General features: G+C 49.0%; 1 protein-coding gene across 5 annotated transcripts in view; it reads left to right on the top strand.

Moving 5' to 3' along the window:
* PTPN3 (protein tyrosine phosphatase non-receptor type 3) overlaps nucleotides 1-17,572 on the top strand; it is a 146,019-nt gene that overhangs the window by 103,342 nt on the left and 25,105 nt on the right. For all 5 annotated transcript variants that reach the window (XM_040481921.1, XM_040481922.1, XM_040481923.1 and 2 more), the window contains 6 exons: nucleotides 1,789-1,965; nucleotides 11,099-11,285; nucleotides 11,441-11,518; nucleotides 12,598-12,654; nucleotides 13,909-14,065; nucleotides 16,924-17,084. In XM_040481921.1, coding sequence (XP_040337855.1) covers nucleotides 1,789-1,965; nucleotides 11,099-11,285; nucleotides 11,441-11,518; nucleotides 12,598-12,654; nucleotides 13,909-14,065; nucleotides 16,924-17,084 — 817 coding nt within the window. The remainder of the gene's footprint in view (nucleotides 1-1,788; nucleotides 1,966-11,098; nucleotides 11,286-11,440; nucleotides 11,519-12,597; nucleotides 12,655-13,908; nucleotides 14,066-16,923; nucleotides 17,085-17,572) is intronic.

Raw genomic sequence — 17,572 nt, 5'->3', positions numbered from 1 at the left:
GAAGCATGCTGAGCTTTATCTAATCTGTTTTCCGTTGGCATCGCACAAAATAAACTTTGGGAAAGCCTAGTAAAGGTATGCAATGTAGGATGCAGGATTCTGAAAAACAGTAGCTAATGCGCTTGGGGAAGTAGCCCACTGACTTTCAATATGATGGCTTGAAAGGAAGGAAGTGGCAATTTGGCCAAGTGGGAAGGGCACTGATTATATAACTGTATCACCCAGACTCAGATTTTGGCTCTTCTGTTAAATGATCAAGTTTCTTTACCTCTCTGGTCTCAGTCTCCCTATGTGTAAAAAGGTTGTAAAAATCACCACAAATGATGTACCAGTGTGCAGTGCTTTGTAAGCGATTAAAAGAAATGAGATGGAATTAGTATCATTATTTTATTATAATGTTCCTGAGAGACATCAGCCCATTTTTGTGAATGCCTCCAAAATGACCAGGTATCATCAGGGGGAGAGGGAAACCCAGCCAGAGGCACTGCCCCAGCCCCACGCTGGAATTAAGAGTATGGCTTTCTGTTCATTTCACAAAAGACAAGGTGGGCCTATAAGTTACCAAGGACGGATCTTCTAGGACTAGGGGAGATTCTAACCCACACAAAACGGAGGTGCTGTGCAGGGTGGCTGGGTGAGGACCCTCCCCCAGGGGCCCAGTGCTCTAGCCAGAGATACTAATAGTATTTAGTGTTAGAAATCACAGTATGACTGAGTAGATTCGTTTCTTGGTTTCCCACGATTTAGGCACTTCATCCTAAAGTGGTAGGTTTATGCTGTAAAGTAGCAGCTTTGTCTGCAAGCCTCTTAGGCACTGATGCCAGGGCCCCAGAGCAGAGGCCCAGGACAGCATCCAGGAGAACAGCGGGGTTTGATGTTGCCACACCCGTGGCCTGGAGCTCTTACTGCTATTTATAGGTCCCCTCCTGAGGAGTCACGAGCCTTTCTACCCTATTCTGGACACAGTATTATTGATTAGCAGAGCCCAGGGGGAATGGGAATAGTGAAGGAGGCCCTGACAGTCTCAAAGAGAAATGGCTCACAAAGAAGAAGGTGGAAAAGCTGAGAGAAGATAAAACTTAGAAGGCTCAGCAGCCTGGGATCACCCACTGCAGGAGCCGATGCCCAGGCGCTTCCCCAGGCGTCCGGAGATCATTGCTTCATTTGGTTCATTCTCAGGAGCAGGTAGGTACAGCTGAGGCCCAGAGAGGTGTTGTGACTTGCCTGCAGCCACATAGCCAGCTACTGCTGCTATGCCCACCTAACAGGGCATACAGGATATATTTTTAAAAGCAAACACTGCTTCTTGGATCAAGTGAAATTCACATGAAGGGATGTGGTTGAAATAAGGTTTCAGTTTTGCCAAAAACTGTACTTTGGCTTCTAAACCCTTTATTTATACTGGTGCTCAAATGACTCTGAAGAATTGATCAGTAGTCAGTATGGTGTGTTATCTGTGCGTTGAGAGCTTGAGTCCTACTGGAAGAATAGCTCCCTAAGTCAACACTCACCACTTCCCGAAGGGCATAAACCGCTCTCATCTGCCTACGTATACAGTCAACGCTACCGTCTTGGGGGCTATACCACGGGGCTGAGAGTCTTGAGGACCCACATGGCCCTTGGTGGATTCTGGTGTAGTAATGGGTTAACTGGTTCTTAATTTCCAATAGCGTTAGCCAAGGCATCCTTGGAAAGGTCAGGGCACAAAGCCAGATCGCCGATGTCTAACGAAGTTTTTAAGTGCAATTTGCTTTCGGTACTTTCACGCTCGACCTCTCTCCCACGCAGGCGGAGTCCTCGGCTCCGGCACGAAATCCGGAAGCCACGGCACTCTTCCGCAGATAACCTTGCGAACGAGATGACGTACATTACCGAAACTGAAGATGTGTTTTACACGTACAAGGCCTCCCTGTCCCCGAAAGACAGCGATTCCGAGGTTTCTCAGAACCGGAGCCCTCACCGAGAGTAAGAACTATGTTGTTCTCTTCTTTGTATCTGCTTGTTTTGGCTGTTGAGGAATTTGCTCAAGCCCACATGGCCATTTAGGTCAAGGGCTAGAGCCTGCAGCCAACACCCTATGGTGCTCTCTGCCAGGATGACGGCATAAGTCAGACTGTCCGTTCCACCACAGGACGACAAGCTGTGTGCCTGAGGTCCAGAGCTTGCACTCATTTTTGTCTGTGACAGAGACCTACTCTCCGCATATGTGTTGCTCCCTTGAATAGTCTCTAGTTCATGAGCAGAGCCCAGGTTAAATGAGTTCACATTCCAGGGGTATAGATGCGTTAACTGCTGGAGTATTTCTCTAGATTGCCAAAGTTTTACCACTACAGGACTCCTAGATCACTGGAAATACGCTTACTTCTACCTGTCCACAGAAAGCCTTCTCAGACCCACAGTATGCCCTCAAGGTTTGCTTTAGATGAATTGCGAGTATAAAGCAAAAACATGCATAGAACATCTCTGAAACTTTGTTAACTTTTTGTCAACAGTTTGCATTAAGTTCCTTTTATGCCCCCATCTTCCTTTTTATAAATGTGACAAACTCCCTTCACATCTCAAGGCCAGGGAAAAATGTCTCTCTGAAAGTACTGGCTTGAGTTCTTTTATTATTCAATAAGGTATATCTAATTCACTAGTTCTCTTTTCGTCTTGCTTACCAGGGAACTCAGAGCTCCATGTTAGGTTCAATTGCACTGGCTTCCCTTAGCCCAGGTTTCCAATACAGCCCCTGTTTCTTTTCCTCCTTGCCTTATTCATGGGTCTTACTTTTTTCTCTCAATGAATTCACAGTTCTCCCATATCTATACATTGTAGAGTTAGCTACCTCAAATTTTTTAAAGTAGACATGATCAAAAAGTGACATTTTAAGCTGAACTATGAGAGAACTGGAGCAACCATTAGGAAGTCACCCACAGGCACTGGGTGCTCATTCTGTTAAGTCCCATACTGTACCCGAACTATAGAAACATAATGCCTCCCTGAACAGCCCAGGATTAGCAAGAAGCCACTTAAGTTAATCTGTAAATTTTTACCACTCTAGCTGCTAGGCTTAAAGCATTAAACGCATCCTGATTGTATTCTAGACATCGGCAGGTGAATTGCAAATCTCACTTCCCATTTATGTGTGAGGTTGTCACCTCTCTGTTGTCTCTGACCTCAGCAGACATGGTTGCCAGCTTATCTGTGTTCTTAACACCTCTGGTTAAATAATCCGCTAGTTCCTTGTGACCTGGGCTTGGATGATGCTTTTGCAGAAATGATCAGTATCTCTTGCCCCAACTTGCAGCTCCATTGAAGTGACAGTGTGGAAGGGTGTGAGTTCCTTCGTGGGACCCCATGGTTTTGCAAACCTAGATATACAAGGCAGGAATGCAGGCGTGCATGAATTGAGCCAGTTTGATTCTGCGATGGGCTTCTGTGGCTTTGGGGAAGGTGAAAGAGCGTTTAGGAAATGCACCGAGGGCTCCGGAAAGCTCAGTCACACTCCCCATGTCAGCCCTTCCTCTTGTGGTATGTAGTCCCATCATGGCGTTGGGCAGTATCTCGACTTCCCCTGGCCAGTGCAGTAGCCTCTAGTCACGTGTGCCTATTCAGATTCAAATTACTTAACATTTAAATGCCCTCTTCAGTCATCCAAGCCTCATTTCAAGTGCTGAAGAGCCCCATGTAGGTAATGACTGCCATGCTGGACAGCGCAGATAGAGCATTTCCATCATCACAGACAGTGCTATTGACAGTACTTACCAGTGCGGGCTAGAAGGAGACGGATTGTGTCTGGTGGGGTGTGGGTATTTTAAAGGGTTACGTGCATGGCTGAGTGCAGCAGCGTAACTTCTGTGCCTTTTGCTGCTCATTGAGGGGACATCAAGGGGAAGTAGACAAGTCTTTGCGTTAAGGGGCCTCCAGTCCAGTTGGGCAGATAGCACACAGTCAGCCTTCCTCCTTGCATCTTCTGCCACTTTTGTAAAAGGAAAGAGTTTGGGGAACAGTCTGAGGTCCCATGTCAGGCTTTCCTCCTGTGGTCTGCCACCCCATCATGGAATCATGCAGCAGCTAGACCCTCACAGTCAAACACAGGAGCCACAGTCCACGTAGGGCCATTTAAATTTATGTTTTTTTAAGTTAGATTCAAAATTCACTTCCTTGAGTCCCGTTTGACTCAAGTAATTTTGGGCCCTTGCACACCCCTAAACACTGCACATCAATTCTGAAACTCTTGCATGAGACCTTGTAAGGTGGGTCGTCCTGGGGCACTTTTTCGCTGCAGCTGAATGTTGAACGTAGTGGATAGCGACTCCAAGCAGCCTTCCTTGTCGCGGCTTTGAGCCAACAGACGTCTCCCAGAGTCAGGTTAGCAGCCGGGCGTTGTGAGTGGGGTAAGCAGTTGAAAAATGGCAGCCCCTACCGGACCGCTTCCTGCTGGCAGAGCCAGCTGCACCCTCCCCAGGAGTCTGGGGTCCCCCACTGCCCAAGGCAAGCAGGAAAAGTTGATCTGTGCTTGGTGGGGGGGGGGAGGGGGAGAAACCTGTTGTAGTTGAGTTTCTGCAAGGTGTCGAGGAAACGTGTGGCATGTTTTATACAGCCCGTCTGTGTTAAGAGGCAAAAAGGAGTGTTCCGTCAGAGAAATCGGATGAATAACATCACAGGCGGTAAGTACGGAGGGTTCCTTGTGGAAAGGAGAAGTAAGCGTAACATTCTGTACCCATGTAAACAAGAAGAAGAAAGAGAAGAGAAGAAAAAGAGCAGATAGACTTTGGCTCTAAACCCAGGGTGGCGCGGCTCAGGCTCTCCACACGTTATCTTAGCGGGTGAGTCACTCTCCGGGTTGTTCCGTATTTATAGCAGCACAGCAAAGTTGATGATTATAGTTATGAATCCTTGGCAGTTTGTTTTGTGCCCGAGTCGGCTGTAGTCTTTTGTTAACTCCCAGGTTTCTCTCGGCCATTCCGTGTCCCTTTGCTTGCTTCAGAGTGAAGGCCGAAATCTGCAGCAAAGGAAGTTTCCTTCATGGCAAAAACAAAAAACAAAAAAACAACTTACCATTCCCTAACACCCAGAAAACGTGGGAGGGGAATCTCCCCAAAGGAAAAGTGACTTTGCAAAGCAGAGATTAAAAACAACTTCTGCAGGGGCGCTTGGGTGGCCCAGTCGGTGAAGCGCCCACCTTTGGCTCAGGTCATGATCTCAAGGTTCAGGAGTCTGAGCCCCGCGTCGGGCTCTGTGCCGACAGCTCAGAGCCTGGAGCGTGTTTCAGATCCTGTGTCCCTCTCTCTCTGCCCCTCCCCCCAAAAGATAAATAAAAAACATTTAAAAATTTAAAAAAAAACAACTTCCGGGGGTGCCTGGGGGGCTCAGTTGGTTGAGCATACCACTTCGGCCCAGGTCATGGTCTCAGGGTTCACGAGTTCGAGTCCCACATTGGGCTCTGTGCAGACGGTGATGAGTCTGCTTCAGATAATCTGTCCCCCTCTATCTCTGTACCTTCCCCCCCCCCAAAAAAAATAAACATTTGAGGCACCTGGGTGGCTCAGTCAGTTGAGTGTCCAACTTCGGCTCAGGTCATAATCTCATGGTCAGTGAGTTCGAGCCCTACATCGGGCTCTGTGCCAACAGCTCAGAGCCTGGAGCCTGCTTCAGATTCTTTGTTTCCATCTCTCTTCCCCCCTTCTCTGCTCACACTCTGTCTCTCTCTCAAAAAATAAATAAACAAACAAACAAACATTAAAAAAATCAATAAGCATTTAAAACCACAAAGACAACGACAACTTCTGTGCCCTGAGTGGGACTTCAGAAATGCCTCTCTGCAACCACATCAGCAGTGCAGAATGCCGTCCGCCCTGTCACCCAGTCGCCCCGTTGGGGATGGGGAGCCCTCCTGCAGTGTGGCAGCCTGTTCTGGTGTTGGACAGCCCAGTTGTCCAGACTGTGTGGGAAGTGTCCTTGATGCTGACCCAGCATGAGCAGGGCCGTCCACAGATCCCTGCCTGGAGCTCCATTTCTGATTCTACCCGGTAACCCCATCTACTACCATCTACTCTCCTTTACACGAAACGACTCCAGTTCTGTCAGCTACTCTCCACCCCTCGGCCTGCTAGTCACTGTTCCCTGAGCACATCGGTCCTACACTGGCCAGTGGCACACAGATCTGTGTACATCTGAGGGTCTCTGTCAGAGGAGGCCAGCCAGTGACAGGACTGCATCAGCAGTTTTGTGTCTGTTTTCTCTGCACGCTGCCTGTCCTTCACCGGGCGTCTGTCCACGTGCATGTAGACGTATAACTGATACTTGAAGCCCCAAGGGACCCCAATCTCCACTCATCGTCTCCCTGTCCAACCTGTGGCTCCTCCTGTGTCTTGGTGAAAGCGGCCACATTTGCACCCTGTTTGCACCCATTAGAAACTTCCACCATCCTGGACTCCTTCTCTTCCACCTTCCTCAGCTAGGCTCTCTCACCTTGTTGGTCTTCCTCCCGAACATCTCTTGAATCGGATCCCTCCGCCATCCCACTGCACTGCCTGTGTCAGCCACCGTCGTCTGTCACAGAGACTGTTGCGAAACCGCCCTAAGTGTCCTCCTGGCTTTGGTCTCTCCTCCTTCCAAACCATCTTTCACAAGGCTGAGAGCCTTATTTTTATGAAATCTGTGCCCCAGCACGTCACTCCCCTGTGCTTTTTCAGAATCTCATGCCTCTGCATGTGCTGCTGTCTTGTCTCTTTTGTCGTTAGTAGTGTTTGGCCTAGACCCCCTTCTGCTTCCCCTCCTGACTACCTGTTCAGACCCTTCCTAATTCATCTTTCAAACTCCAGGCACAGTTCCCTCTCCTCTGTGAAGGCTCTCCTGACCTCCCACCATACCCCAGACGCCTGAGCGTCGCCATTGCAACACAATGATATTACTTGATTAGTTTTATGCTTTTGTGTCTTCTCCTTGACTAGACAGTGAGCTCTTTGAGGGTAGAGGGATAGTGCCCTGCTGACCTCTCCTTCCCCCGTAGATCTGGCACAGTGCTTGAGACTTAGTACCTATTCCGTGACTGTTCGCGAGATTGGACAGACGGTTACATGCAAGCCCCAACGTTGTCACAGCGGGATGCCCCCTCTGCCACCTCCACGTGAGGTGCCCATATCCTCTGAACAGCATCACATGGCGTCTGTGTCCACGAAGAAATCAAACGGATTGACTTGGCCGAGTTTGGGTGAACTGTCATCCGTGAGCACAGCCGTGTGGTTGGGGCTACTGCAGGGCCAGGGCCTCTGGCAGGAAACTCTCATCAGAGAACTCAAGCATGAATTAGCTGAATTTTAACAAGTGCTTTCTGGCCTTTGAGATGTCTTAGTATCTGAGGGGGCAGCCTGAGGTGGGGGACAGACGCATAACCCATGATTTCATTAGTGAAGAAATGCAGAGCCCAGAAGGGAACACGTTTGTACCAGAGTCCCTGAGCCACTTCAGCAATTTCTTCAGTTTAGTTTTGATCTTGGGCCCTTGGCTTTTATTACAGAGATAAGAGTATCGTGTGAAGAACGTCTCTATATCATAAAAACCCACACTTGAAAAGAGGACTCCATTTGTTATTCGGTGAATCTGATGTAAAGATAAAATCCATGTGGACAGTTTCTCCAGGAATTTTATTCAAAGGACACATTGCATTCTTCTAGCCCTTCATAACTCCCCTTTTGGCCACAGCTCAGGAACATCAGCATCTCCTGAGAGCTTGCCGGAAATGCGGACCTCAGGCCCACCCCAGGCCTGCTGAATCAGAGTCTGCATTTTAACAAGATCCTCAGGGGACTCCTGTGAATGTGATATTCTCAGCAGCTCTGAGCTCGCAGAAGCTGAGAACTGTGTAGCCCATCTCTTCACCTCTGCTCCCAGGTGACTGGGTGAAATCTGTGCTCTTCTAGAGTAATTCAGTCAGTCCCGGGTACTTGAGTAAGGTGGTTTTCCTCTTTGTTCATTCAGCGTCTTACCTGAGCACTCGCATGCCCGGCCGAGTGTTACGTGCACTAGGAGAGGAAGAGAAAGAGGACGAAGGTCTCTCCCAACCTCAAGAAGCTCCTAGACTCCAGAGAGAAACACGACACCAAATGGCCCCTGTTCTGACCCACCCCCTTAGAGACACCACCTCACTGGTAGCTCAGTTAGAGCTGGGAAACCCTCCTTGGAGCACTGCTTCGCTTGCCTTAACAGGCTTAGGGTGGACGTCCTTGTCCTTTTGTAGGGTTTAGGGAAGAGCGGTATACAAGCGTCACACGGGAGTCTTTCGTGGGCAGTTTTAATTTTTTTAATATCGCTTCTCTTCTCACAAATGAATTCTGGCATGGCTTTTGTTTCTGATACCTGTCGTTGGCATTTACAGTTTTGAAGCTTCTGGTTCCTGAGGGTGAATACCCTTTGATCTGCCTGTCAGCCAGTCTGTCCCTGTCCCCTCTCTCCCCAGGGAGCCGAAGGTGGTCCGTCCCTCCCAGGCTGCTCTGGCTTCCAGACAACAGTGGCAGTGTCCTCTGTGTCCCCCCCCCTCCTCTGACAAGTGCCCCCTTCCTGCCTCAGGGACAGACCTCTTCTGTTCCCTCCCTCCCCAGTTATTGGCCTCGTCAGCCCACACTGTCTTCTTGCTTTGGCTCATCCTACCCCTTTCTTCACTCCTTTCCCTGGAACCCAGGTCCTCCCCGCCCCCACCCCCTGCAGCTCCCCTCATCCCTCCTCATCCACTGGGCTCTCCCTCAGTAGCACCTCACATCCTGCCCCAAGGAGGGAGAAAGCCCGCTTGGTTTGGCATCTTCGCTCGTGGCTTCCGTGTGCTGTATCCAGCTGCCACCTTCTCATTACTTCTCGTTTGATGTCCTCCTCACCATCTGTCTGTCCATCCTCCACGCTGAGCAGAACGTTACAGCAGCCTACAGGGAACGTCTGTACATAGTTGATCAGCCAAAAAAAATTGTCATATGTTTAATAAATTGCTCTCTAAAAGTAACCTCCATCCCTACTTAGAAAATAGGATTGGGCACATAATGACTTTGAATATATTATTTTTAGCACTGTGGGCTGTGTTAGGTAGACGGTTACATTTTATACTGAAAAAGAAAAATACTTTAAAACTTTATATGATGCAAGCCACACATTCAAAATGTAGAAATTAAATATAATGAATATAAAATTAGAATTTTACTGAAATTAGTCTGTTCTCTTCTGCTCTGTCACCTGGCTCTTCTGGTTTTTTGTTTATATGCCCTTCACCCTTTCTGTCACTGTCACCCTCTAGAGCCTTCCAAACATTTGAAGAGTGTATGCTATTTGCAACTTCATATTAAGGGTTCAGCTCCACCCCTAGAACTGGAAATAGTGTTTCCTAAACCGGGTTTGGCTCGATTTTTGTCTAGCAGCTGCCAAGCAGCTGCGCTTCTTGCCACTAGGGGGTGCTCTTGTAAATGTTAAACTGGCTGAGTTACCCTACTTGGGGGGAACTTTTTTTTTTTTTTTTAAGTTTCAATTAAAGTCTCTTTCGTTTCAGTCTGAAAATCTACCACTGGTATACAGCTTCACTTCCAAAATATCCTATGTCTGAGATGCCTTGCCATCCATAGCACCCTTCCCTCACCCAGCAACTCGAAAGCCATAAGGCCAAACTCTTCGCTTGCATATAGCTGTTATTTCTGTCACTGAATTTTTATATTCACATAAGTTGAGATGGTGAAGTATTGTGTGACTATGACACAGATTTTAAATTTAAAGTAAGATCATTTGAACTTGCTAGGGAACAGAGGAGCCCTGATTTAATGAAAAATCCACAGACAAGGGTTTAAGAGAAAATTTTAGTGAGAGACAGCAGGAACTGTCTTTTGTGTACTACGTGTCACTGAATGCCTTGTCTCCTCACCTCTCTCATGACTTAAATCTGTATGAGGTTAGAATGTGGCAGAGTCTGTAGAAGGTAAGGAAAACCCTACGTTCTGTAGGCATTTTAAGGCATCACTCGCTAGGCATGTGGCTCTGCAGGGGGATGGTGTGGGTGTGCGTGATGCAGAGAAGTCAAGTGTCCTACACGGTGACGGCTGAGATGGTTTCTCCCTGTGGCCCTGTGAGCTTAGAGAGGTGAGGGTGGGGAGGAAGGAGTCTTAAGAGCAGACGTGGCATGGCCTGGAGAAGAAAGAGATGCTCAGGCACCCAGGTCCACCAGCTTCTGTATGTTAAGTGAGGGGAAAGCTGTGTGTCCGTGGGCAAGTCAGTCAGCTGTCTAGACCAGTTTCTTCATCCGTGAAATGGGAGTTGGACCAGAGGACTGCAGAGGTCTGTTTGATTCTAGAAGTCTATAATTCTCTAAGACATCACTTCCAGGAGATCTTCCTGTGATGATAGAAATGTTCTGTAACTGTGTTGTCCAAAACGGGAGCCACCAGCCACATGTGGCTCTTGAGCATTTTTGAGATGTGACTGATACAACCAAGGAACTTCTAGATCTTCATTGAAATTTGAATAGCTGCAGGTGACTAGTGGCTACCATATTGGGCCGTGTAGCTCTAAGATGAGGGAGGACGTTGATTGGAGAAAAAAAAAAAAGAAGGATAATATCATTGGAGACAATTAATGGAGGTCACAGGCAAATAATGCAAACTAGGATTAATATAAATGGTCTTGAATGTGCAGTGTTAGTCCCATTTTTGGGGGGTAGCCAAGAGTCCTACTGAAGCAGAGCTAACAGCAGGAATGAGATGGAAGGAGAACGCTTTCAGAAGGAATGGAGACATGCGTCTGAGTTAGCTCCGGTCATTAAACCACCAGGGTAGCCAGGCGTGTTTCCCTGTCACCTTCTAACGCAGCTGGGAAGGGAGCTGAGTTTTCAGCAGCTCCTGGATCCTCCCTCCCCTCCTGCCCCTTATCCCCAAAACTAAAGGTGATGATATTTAGGCCAGATGAGGGTAAGGGCAGCCAGTGGACCCCAGGTGGGCCAGAGCCCTGGGGTTGACCTTTGGAGCGCTTCTGAGCGTGCAGGAACTCATGACAGCCCTGGGATGCCAGGCCCCCACAGCCAGTAATGCTTGCTCTGCTACAATGTTAATCCAGTTATTAAGATATCTCCTCCTTCCCCATGATGAAGGAGTCTATCCGAGAACAACCCAGCACAAAGCTGCCTGACCCAGAAGTCATCCAGTTCTGTATCTCCATCTTCAAACGCTCCAGGCTCCTGCTCAACAGATGGCGTTGATCAGCAGTTCATAGAGGCCTTCCACAGGGTGACCAAAGGGGGCTCCACCGAGGACTCCAGCCAGTACTACTGTGACAAGGTGGGTGAGCTTGGGTCCTGTGACCCAACCAGGATTCCCTGTGCCGTAAGGCACGTCACGGGCAGTTTAAGTAGTTAGAACTAAAAGAAGATATCTCCTCACCACCAGCTGGAGAGAGAAGTAACATTGTTGATCATTTTTGCAACGTTTTCCAGAATGATAATGGTGATGGCTACTTAGTTTTGATCCGCATCACGCCAGACGAAGATGGAAAATTTGGATTTAATCTTAAGGTATGTTGTGTGTCTTTATAAGGAAGTTGTATGCTCTGGAGCAGTCTTTAGGTGGCTTTTAAACTTCCCCCAGGGGTGTGCTGCGTGCCTCAGTCTAATCTAAGGAAACTGGGGAGTTTTCTAATATGGCCCCAGAGCTGCCTGACACCAAGGACCTACTGTGTTCTTGGTGTTTGCTGTGCACTTCTTTATATCACCTTATAGCGTTCTTATAATCGGGGAAATTGGTATTTTTGAACCCATCTTATAAATGCGTATACCGAAGCTCGGAGATGACACACAGTCAGCAAGCAGACCTGCCTCCAGAAGATGGGTTTTTCGGGGAGCCTGTCGGCATCACTAAAGCCAGTGAGAGAGAATAACAGTTCAAGTTGGAGGGACATTTACAGGGCCTTTCCCCATCTCTGCCTGCTTTTAGGCCGGGTCTGCAAACTGTGGCCCACGATCCACATCCCATCTGTTTTTGCAAATAAAGTATCATTGGAACACGGACATACCCATTCATTTACGAACGGTTTACAGCTACTTTGGCACTCGGGCAGAGCTGAACACTTGCGACAGAGGCCTCTCTCCCAGACCTAAAATATGTCCCCTCTGGCCCTTGGCAAAGCTGACTAACCCCTGCTCTAGAGCAGAATGAGGGCAGGTGGTCCCTGCTGCCCAAGCCCCAGCTGCCACCAGGCACTCCCCTTCCTGTACCCCAGCACCCTGCTGAGGCCCTGCCCTCACAGCCTGTGACTGTCTCTACAGCTTTTCTCTGCTACACGGAAAGCTCCCATTCCAACAGCACTTCAAGTCTGTGCGTGCAGAGCCCTCTGGGGACGTTTGCATTTTGTAAAAGGAAGCACACCTGAGCGCACCTTTAGTTCGTGATGGCAGCGAGAGGCTTCTGAGCAGGCTTCTGGTTACCCCACTAGACCCCGAGGGGTCAGGAACCTTGTGTGCTGAAAGAGTGCCAAGCCCTGGGATTAGAATAGGTTAAAGTGAAGTATGAGCCCCTCTTGTGTCTGCAAGTCTTTGTTGCTATGAGCTATTCAAGTGTTGTTGTTGTTGTTGTTTTTAATTTAACACGTTTATAGGGAGGAGTGGATCAAAAGATGCCTCTTGTGGTATCAAGGATAAACCCAGAGTCACCTGTAAGTTAACACATTTCATTATTTCCTACATGTTTTTTTCCGTTGAATCTAACATTTCTGTTTCTGTGTCCTGCTTCTTTGCCAGCAACAAAGAGTGTGTGTAAATGCATGCATAGAGATGGAAAGAAAGAATGGAATCCATGTTTTTTTTCCCAGAACTTTGCTGGTCAGTGTAGCACCAGCATTACCTGGGAGCTCATTAGAAATGCAGGATCTGGGGCGCCTGGGTGGCTCAGTCGGCTAAGCGTCCGACTTCAGCTCAGGTCACGATCTCACGGTCCGTGAGTTCGAGCCCCGCATCGGGCTCTGGGCTGATGGCTCAGAGCCTGGAGCCTGCTTCCGATTCTGTGTCTCCTTCTCTCTCTCTGCCTCTCCCCCGTTCATGCTCTGTCTCTCTCTGTCTCAAAAATAAATAAACGTAAAAAAAAAACAGAAATGCAGGATCTCAGGCCCTACCCCAGACCTCCTAAACCAGAATCTGCATTTTTACCGAGGTCTCTGGGTGATCGGTGTGCTCGTTAAAATGTAGCAGTACTCTCAAGAAAAGGAAACTGAGGCACAGAGTTTGCTGTTCTGCTCACTCTGGGCACATGGACCCACCATCCCACCACCACCACTCTGCCCTCTGCCTTCTGTCTCGGCTTCCTCGGGAGAGCATTTGCTTTTTTTCTAGAAGAGGGTGCACCAAAGAGTCGCTGTGTCTCCTAAGAAAGTACCGGTTTGGAAGTTTTACTCTTAAGTGGTCCTTAAGCCTGTAGTTTACTTTTTCTTACTGTTAATGGCCTCTTTGAATTTAGAGGGTCTCCATTCCTACACTAGTCAGTGTGCTGCTTCTCTGCGTGCTAGTTTCTGCCTTTGGTGTTACATTGTTTCTCCGATGCAAGATAGACCAATACTTTCAACTGACAGATCATTTTCTAACAGCACATCAAGAAAACAAAAGATCAGGAGCCTCACAGTACGTTACAGTACTTAAGTGAAGGTTGGCTACCAGAGAGAAAGGGCTTCAGTAATTGCCGTAGCCTTATTCTGAAAATGCTGCAATAGCTTACGTTGTGACCAGCATCTTTTTCGAATCCCACAACCAGCGACCATGTCAGCCTAGTAGTGGATATAAACATAGTGGCAGTCGTCCCCGAGGGAGAAAAGAACTTGAACGTGGTCTTAAGTGTTTGGGCTCCGAGAGCATCCGCGTTCTACCCTTGAGGATTGTGTTATGATAACTGAAGAAACTCGCTTTTCCTCTCCACCCAGGCGGACACCTGCATTCCTAAGCTGAACGAAGGGGATCAAATTGTGTTAATCAATGGCCGGGACATCTCAGAACACACCCATGACCAAGTGGTGATGTTCATCAAAGCCAGCCGGGAGTCCCACACGCGGGAGCTGGCCCTGGTGATCAGGAGGAAAGGTAACTGCCACCACAGGAGAGGAACCGCGGGGCCTTCGCAAAGCAGGGCCCTCTCCGACCCATTTTGTGGTTTTGAAAATGTTGAGCCTAGGGCGCCTGGGTGGCTCAGTCAGTTAAGTGTCCGACTTTGGCTCAGGTCATGATCTCGCGGTTCGTGAGTTCAAGCCCCGCGTCGGGCTCTGTGCTGACAGCTCAGATCCTGGAGCCTGTTTCAGATTCTGTGTCTCCCTCTGTCTCTCTGACCCTCCCCTGTTCATGCTCTGTCTCTCTCTGTCTCAAAAATAAACGTTAAAAAAATTTAAAAAAAAAAAAAAAGAAAATGTTGAGCCTTGTAGCCAACATGGGAAAATCAAGAACCAGGATGTGGGACTTCTCACTTGAGAAATGTGAAGCTCTGCCCACGCGGGGCCCAGCCCCTCCTGGCCAGTCCTCTGGAGGTAGGTGGGACCTACCCACCCCCTCGGTGCAGGACCTGAGCCCTGATTTCTTCCAGGCTGGCTCCCCCACATCCTGCACCTCTCTTTGCTGCCTGCGCGCGCCCCCCGCCCCCCCCCCCCCCCGCCCGCCAGATGTTTGCATTTGGGGTCAGGGAGCAAAGGGTCAGGTTCTGTTTAAGTCAGTAAAGTAGAGTCAGGCAGGAGCCTGGCTGTTTCAGAGTGATCCTACCTCCACCTCTCCTGGGTTGAGGGACCTTCTTACCCAGTCTGTGCCTCTGTTCCCTCTGATGTAAAATAAGGGTGATAATAAATCACTCCATCACGGGGTTCTTTTGAAGATGAAATGCTTATCCTTGGAAAGCAATAGGATGCTTCCTGATGCCTGGTAGGCGCTTGAAGGATGGCCTCTGTTGAATACCATTACTGTTGTTGTTGTTGTTGTTAAACAGTAAGCCGAGTCCTTGAATCCTTCTGCCCAGTTCTAAAATACTGACGGTGAATGGAATGTGTGACTCAAAGCCCCGGCCACACATCTGTGTTCCGGCAGCACAGGTGTAGGCACAGCCCTAGACCCCCGCACACCTGCTTTCCCTCTGTTCCCTTACATCTCCAAGCCCAGAGCTGTGCCCTGCCAGCTCTCATCCCTCCTCCTCTGGGAGGCCTCGGATCACTCCAGATCCCCCCCCACCGCCCCCCCCCCCACAACTGGCCCATCCCCACTGAACCCCGATGCCACGCCCAGCCGCAGCAGGTGTTCAGGAGTGATAGTAGCTGATGTCTGTGCCACACCAGCAAAGGGCCTTGCACTGTGTAAACTGCTTTACATAACACTTTTGTAGGGTCTGTATGACATCTCCAAGTGAGGGAATGAGGAAACCTCGTCTGGAGAGGTTAAGTTGCCCCTCGGCCCATGACTGTGAAGGCTGCATGGCAGGAAACCAAGGTATCCAGTGATTGGGGGTATGCCTTCTCACACGATGCCCCGGGGCATGCTGGCCACCACAGGGGGCAGCACTTAAGTACTCTGGCCAGCCGGGGAAGGGAATCCTCCACCAGCCCGGTTTGAGAAGCTGGCACTGGTTTGAGAGGCAGAAGATGGATGTTTGTAGACTCTTAGAGATAAAAGGGCAGTGCCACTGGTTGGCACTCTTGATTTCAGCTCAGGCCATGATCTCGAGGTTCGTGAGTTCAAGCCCCACATCAGGCTCCACGCTGACCGTGCAGAGCCTGCTTGGAATTCTCTCTCTCTCCCTCTCTCTCTGCCCCTCCCCTGCTCGTGTCTGTCTCTCTCTCTCTCCCTGTCTCTTTCTTGCTCTCTCTTAAATAAAACTAAACATAGAAGTAAAAATGAATTGATGAATGAAAAATAAACAGCACAGGGAGTAGCAGATCAAACAAATCACATCCTCACAAAACAGCAGAAGAGCTACGCTTCCCTGGTCTGTGAAAAGAATGTGGTCTTTCGGATCAGAGAGATGTGGGCTGACTGGATTCCTTTGTGTCCTCCCGCCTCCGCCTGCCCCGAAGAGTCTGACACTTTGGACACTTTGGACAACTTCTTTAGCCTGATGGTCGATTTCCTCATCTGTAAAATGGGGACCGTGGCAGCTGGTTCAGCATTCGGTTCGACTATGTGGGCAAATGCAGACGTTGTTTTCCTTCTCCTTTCTTATTGTCCTGAAGGCAATGGGGAGCCACTGAAGGCTTTTGAGTAAGGGAGTGACTTCCTTGGGTGGAAAGGGAAAACTCAGAGATGATCCCAAAGTTTCCATTTTGGGAGATCAGAGAAGAAAGTGACGACGGACAGAAGGAGGCATGTGAGAGTGGACAGGAAGTTAGTGTGGGGGGTAGCGTTGGGAGGGGACTTGGTTTGTCTTTACCCATACAAGTCTGATGTGAAGGGAGAATTTGTACTGAAGAGGGAGGACCAAACCCGTGGGAGGTGTTAGGACTAGATACATTTAGTAATAAATGTATTTAGGAGCCTCCTACCTAAAAATGTCCTTGAGGTAGAGGTTGCCGGACTCCGTGGGACAGTGCTGTCATAGTGTATCCAGGAAAAATGCATGTTTTAAGGGAGTAAATGAAAAGGACCTGAGAAAGAAGTGGGGGAGAGAAGAGATAGGTGGAAGAATAACCAGGTCAGAGAGAACATTCTTTCCCTTTCTCCTACCTTTGTCAAAAGGCTCTGAGTACAAAACGCCATCATTTAAAACTAGCCAGAAAGATTAGTATGTCGTTTTGTATAATTAGCACTTACTGAATCACTCAAGAAGTGGTGTCTTTGGTGAAAATGATTACCATGTGCTGAATCACTTAATTAGCTGTTTTAAACTATCTGCATTCAGGTGTCATAAGTATCATTTTTTTTGAGGAAACAGATCAGCCCCTGCCAGATACCCTCTTTCTTGTCCATTACAGCTGTCCACTCATTCACTGACATCAGATCTGAAGATGAACTGAACCAGCTTTTCCCAGAGGCCATTTTCCCCACTTGTCCAGAGGGTGGGGACACCTTGGAGGGATCCATGGAACAGCTAAAGAAGGGCCTTGAAAGCGGGACAGTGCTGATCCAGTTTGAGGTAAGAGACCATGAGGGCTGAGGCCTGGGCCCGGGCCTCAGTGCCTCGATGGGCTGCTCAGTGGCTGCTGAGTCATCTGAGTCACCAGGCGGCCTGAGCTCATGGTGGGAACACAGGCAGAGCTCCGAGGGCAGGGTGGCAGAGCAGGCCTGGAAGGCAGGGGATAGGACCACAGCTATTGCTGAACTCTACCTCACCCTCTTATCTAGTAACACTCGGTAGTCATGGAGAATCATGTCAGGAATCGAGGAGGAGGGACTCTGAGCGTATTTAGCTGCCAACACAAAAGCTTGAAACACACAGCAGGAGAAGGTGCTGGAGAGGCAGTGTGAGTGAGCCCCGGAGGGGTGGTGGAGAAGGCCATCCCTGACCCCAGCAGACCCCCTCCGTAGTTCGGAGCAGGTCGTGTCATCCCAGGAAGGCAGAGTGGCTGGCCTGCCCAAGTCCCCTGGACCTGTGTGAACAGGAGTAGGAACAGAGTCAGACCC

Source organism: Herpailurus yagouaroundi, unplaced genomic scaffold (genome assembly GCF_014898765.1).
Source record: "Herpailurus yagouaroundi ecotype Mexico unplaced genomic scaffold, PumYag 160, whole genome shotgun sequence".
NCBI lineage: Eukaryota > Metazoa > Chordata > Mammalia > Carnivora > Felidae > Herpailurus > Herpailurus yagouaroundi.
The sequence above is the reverse complement of the archived record's forward strand: the minus strand, read 5'-3'. Positions and strand labels throughout refer to the sequence as shown.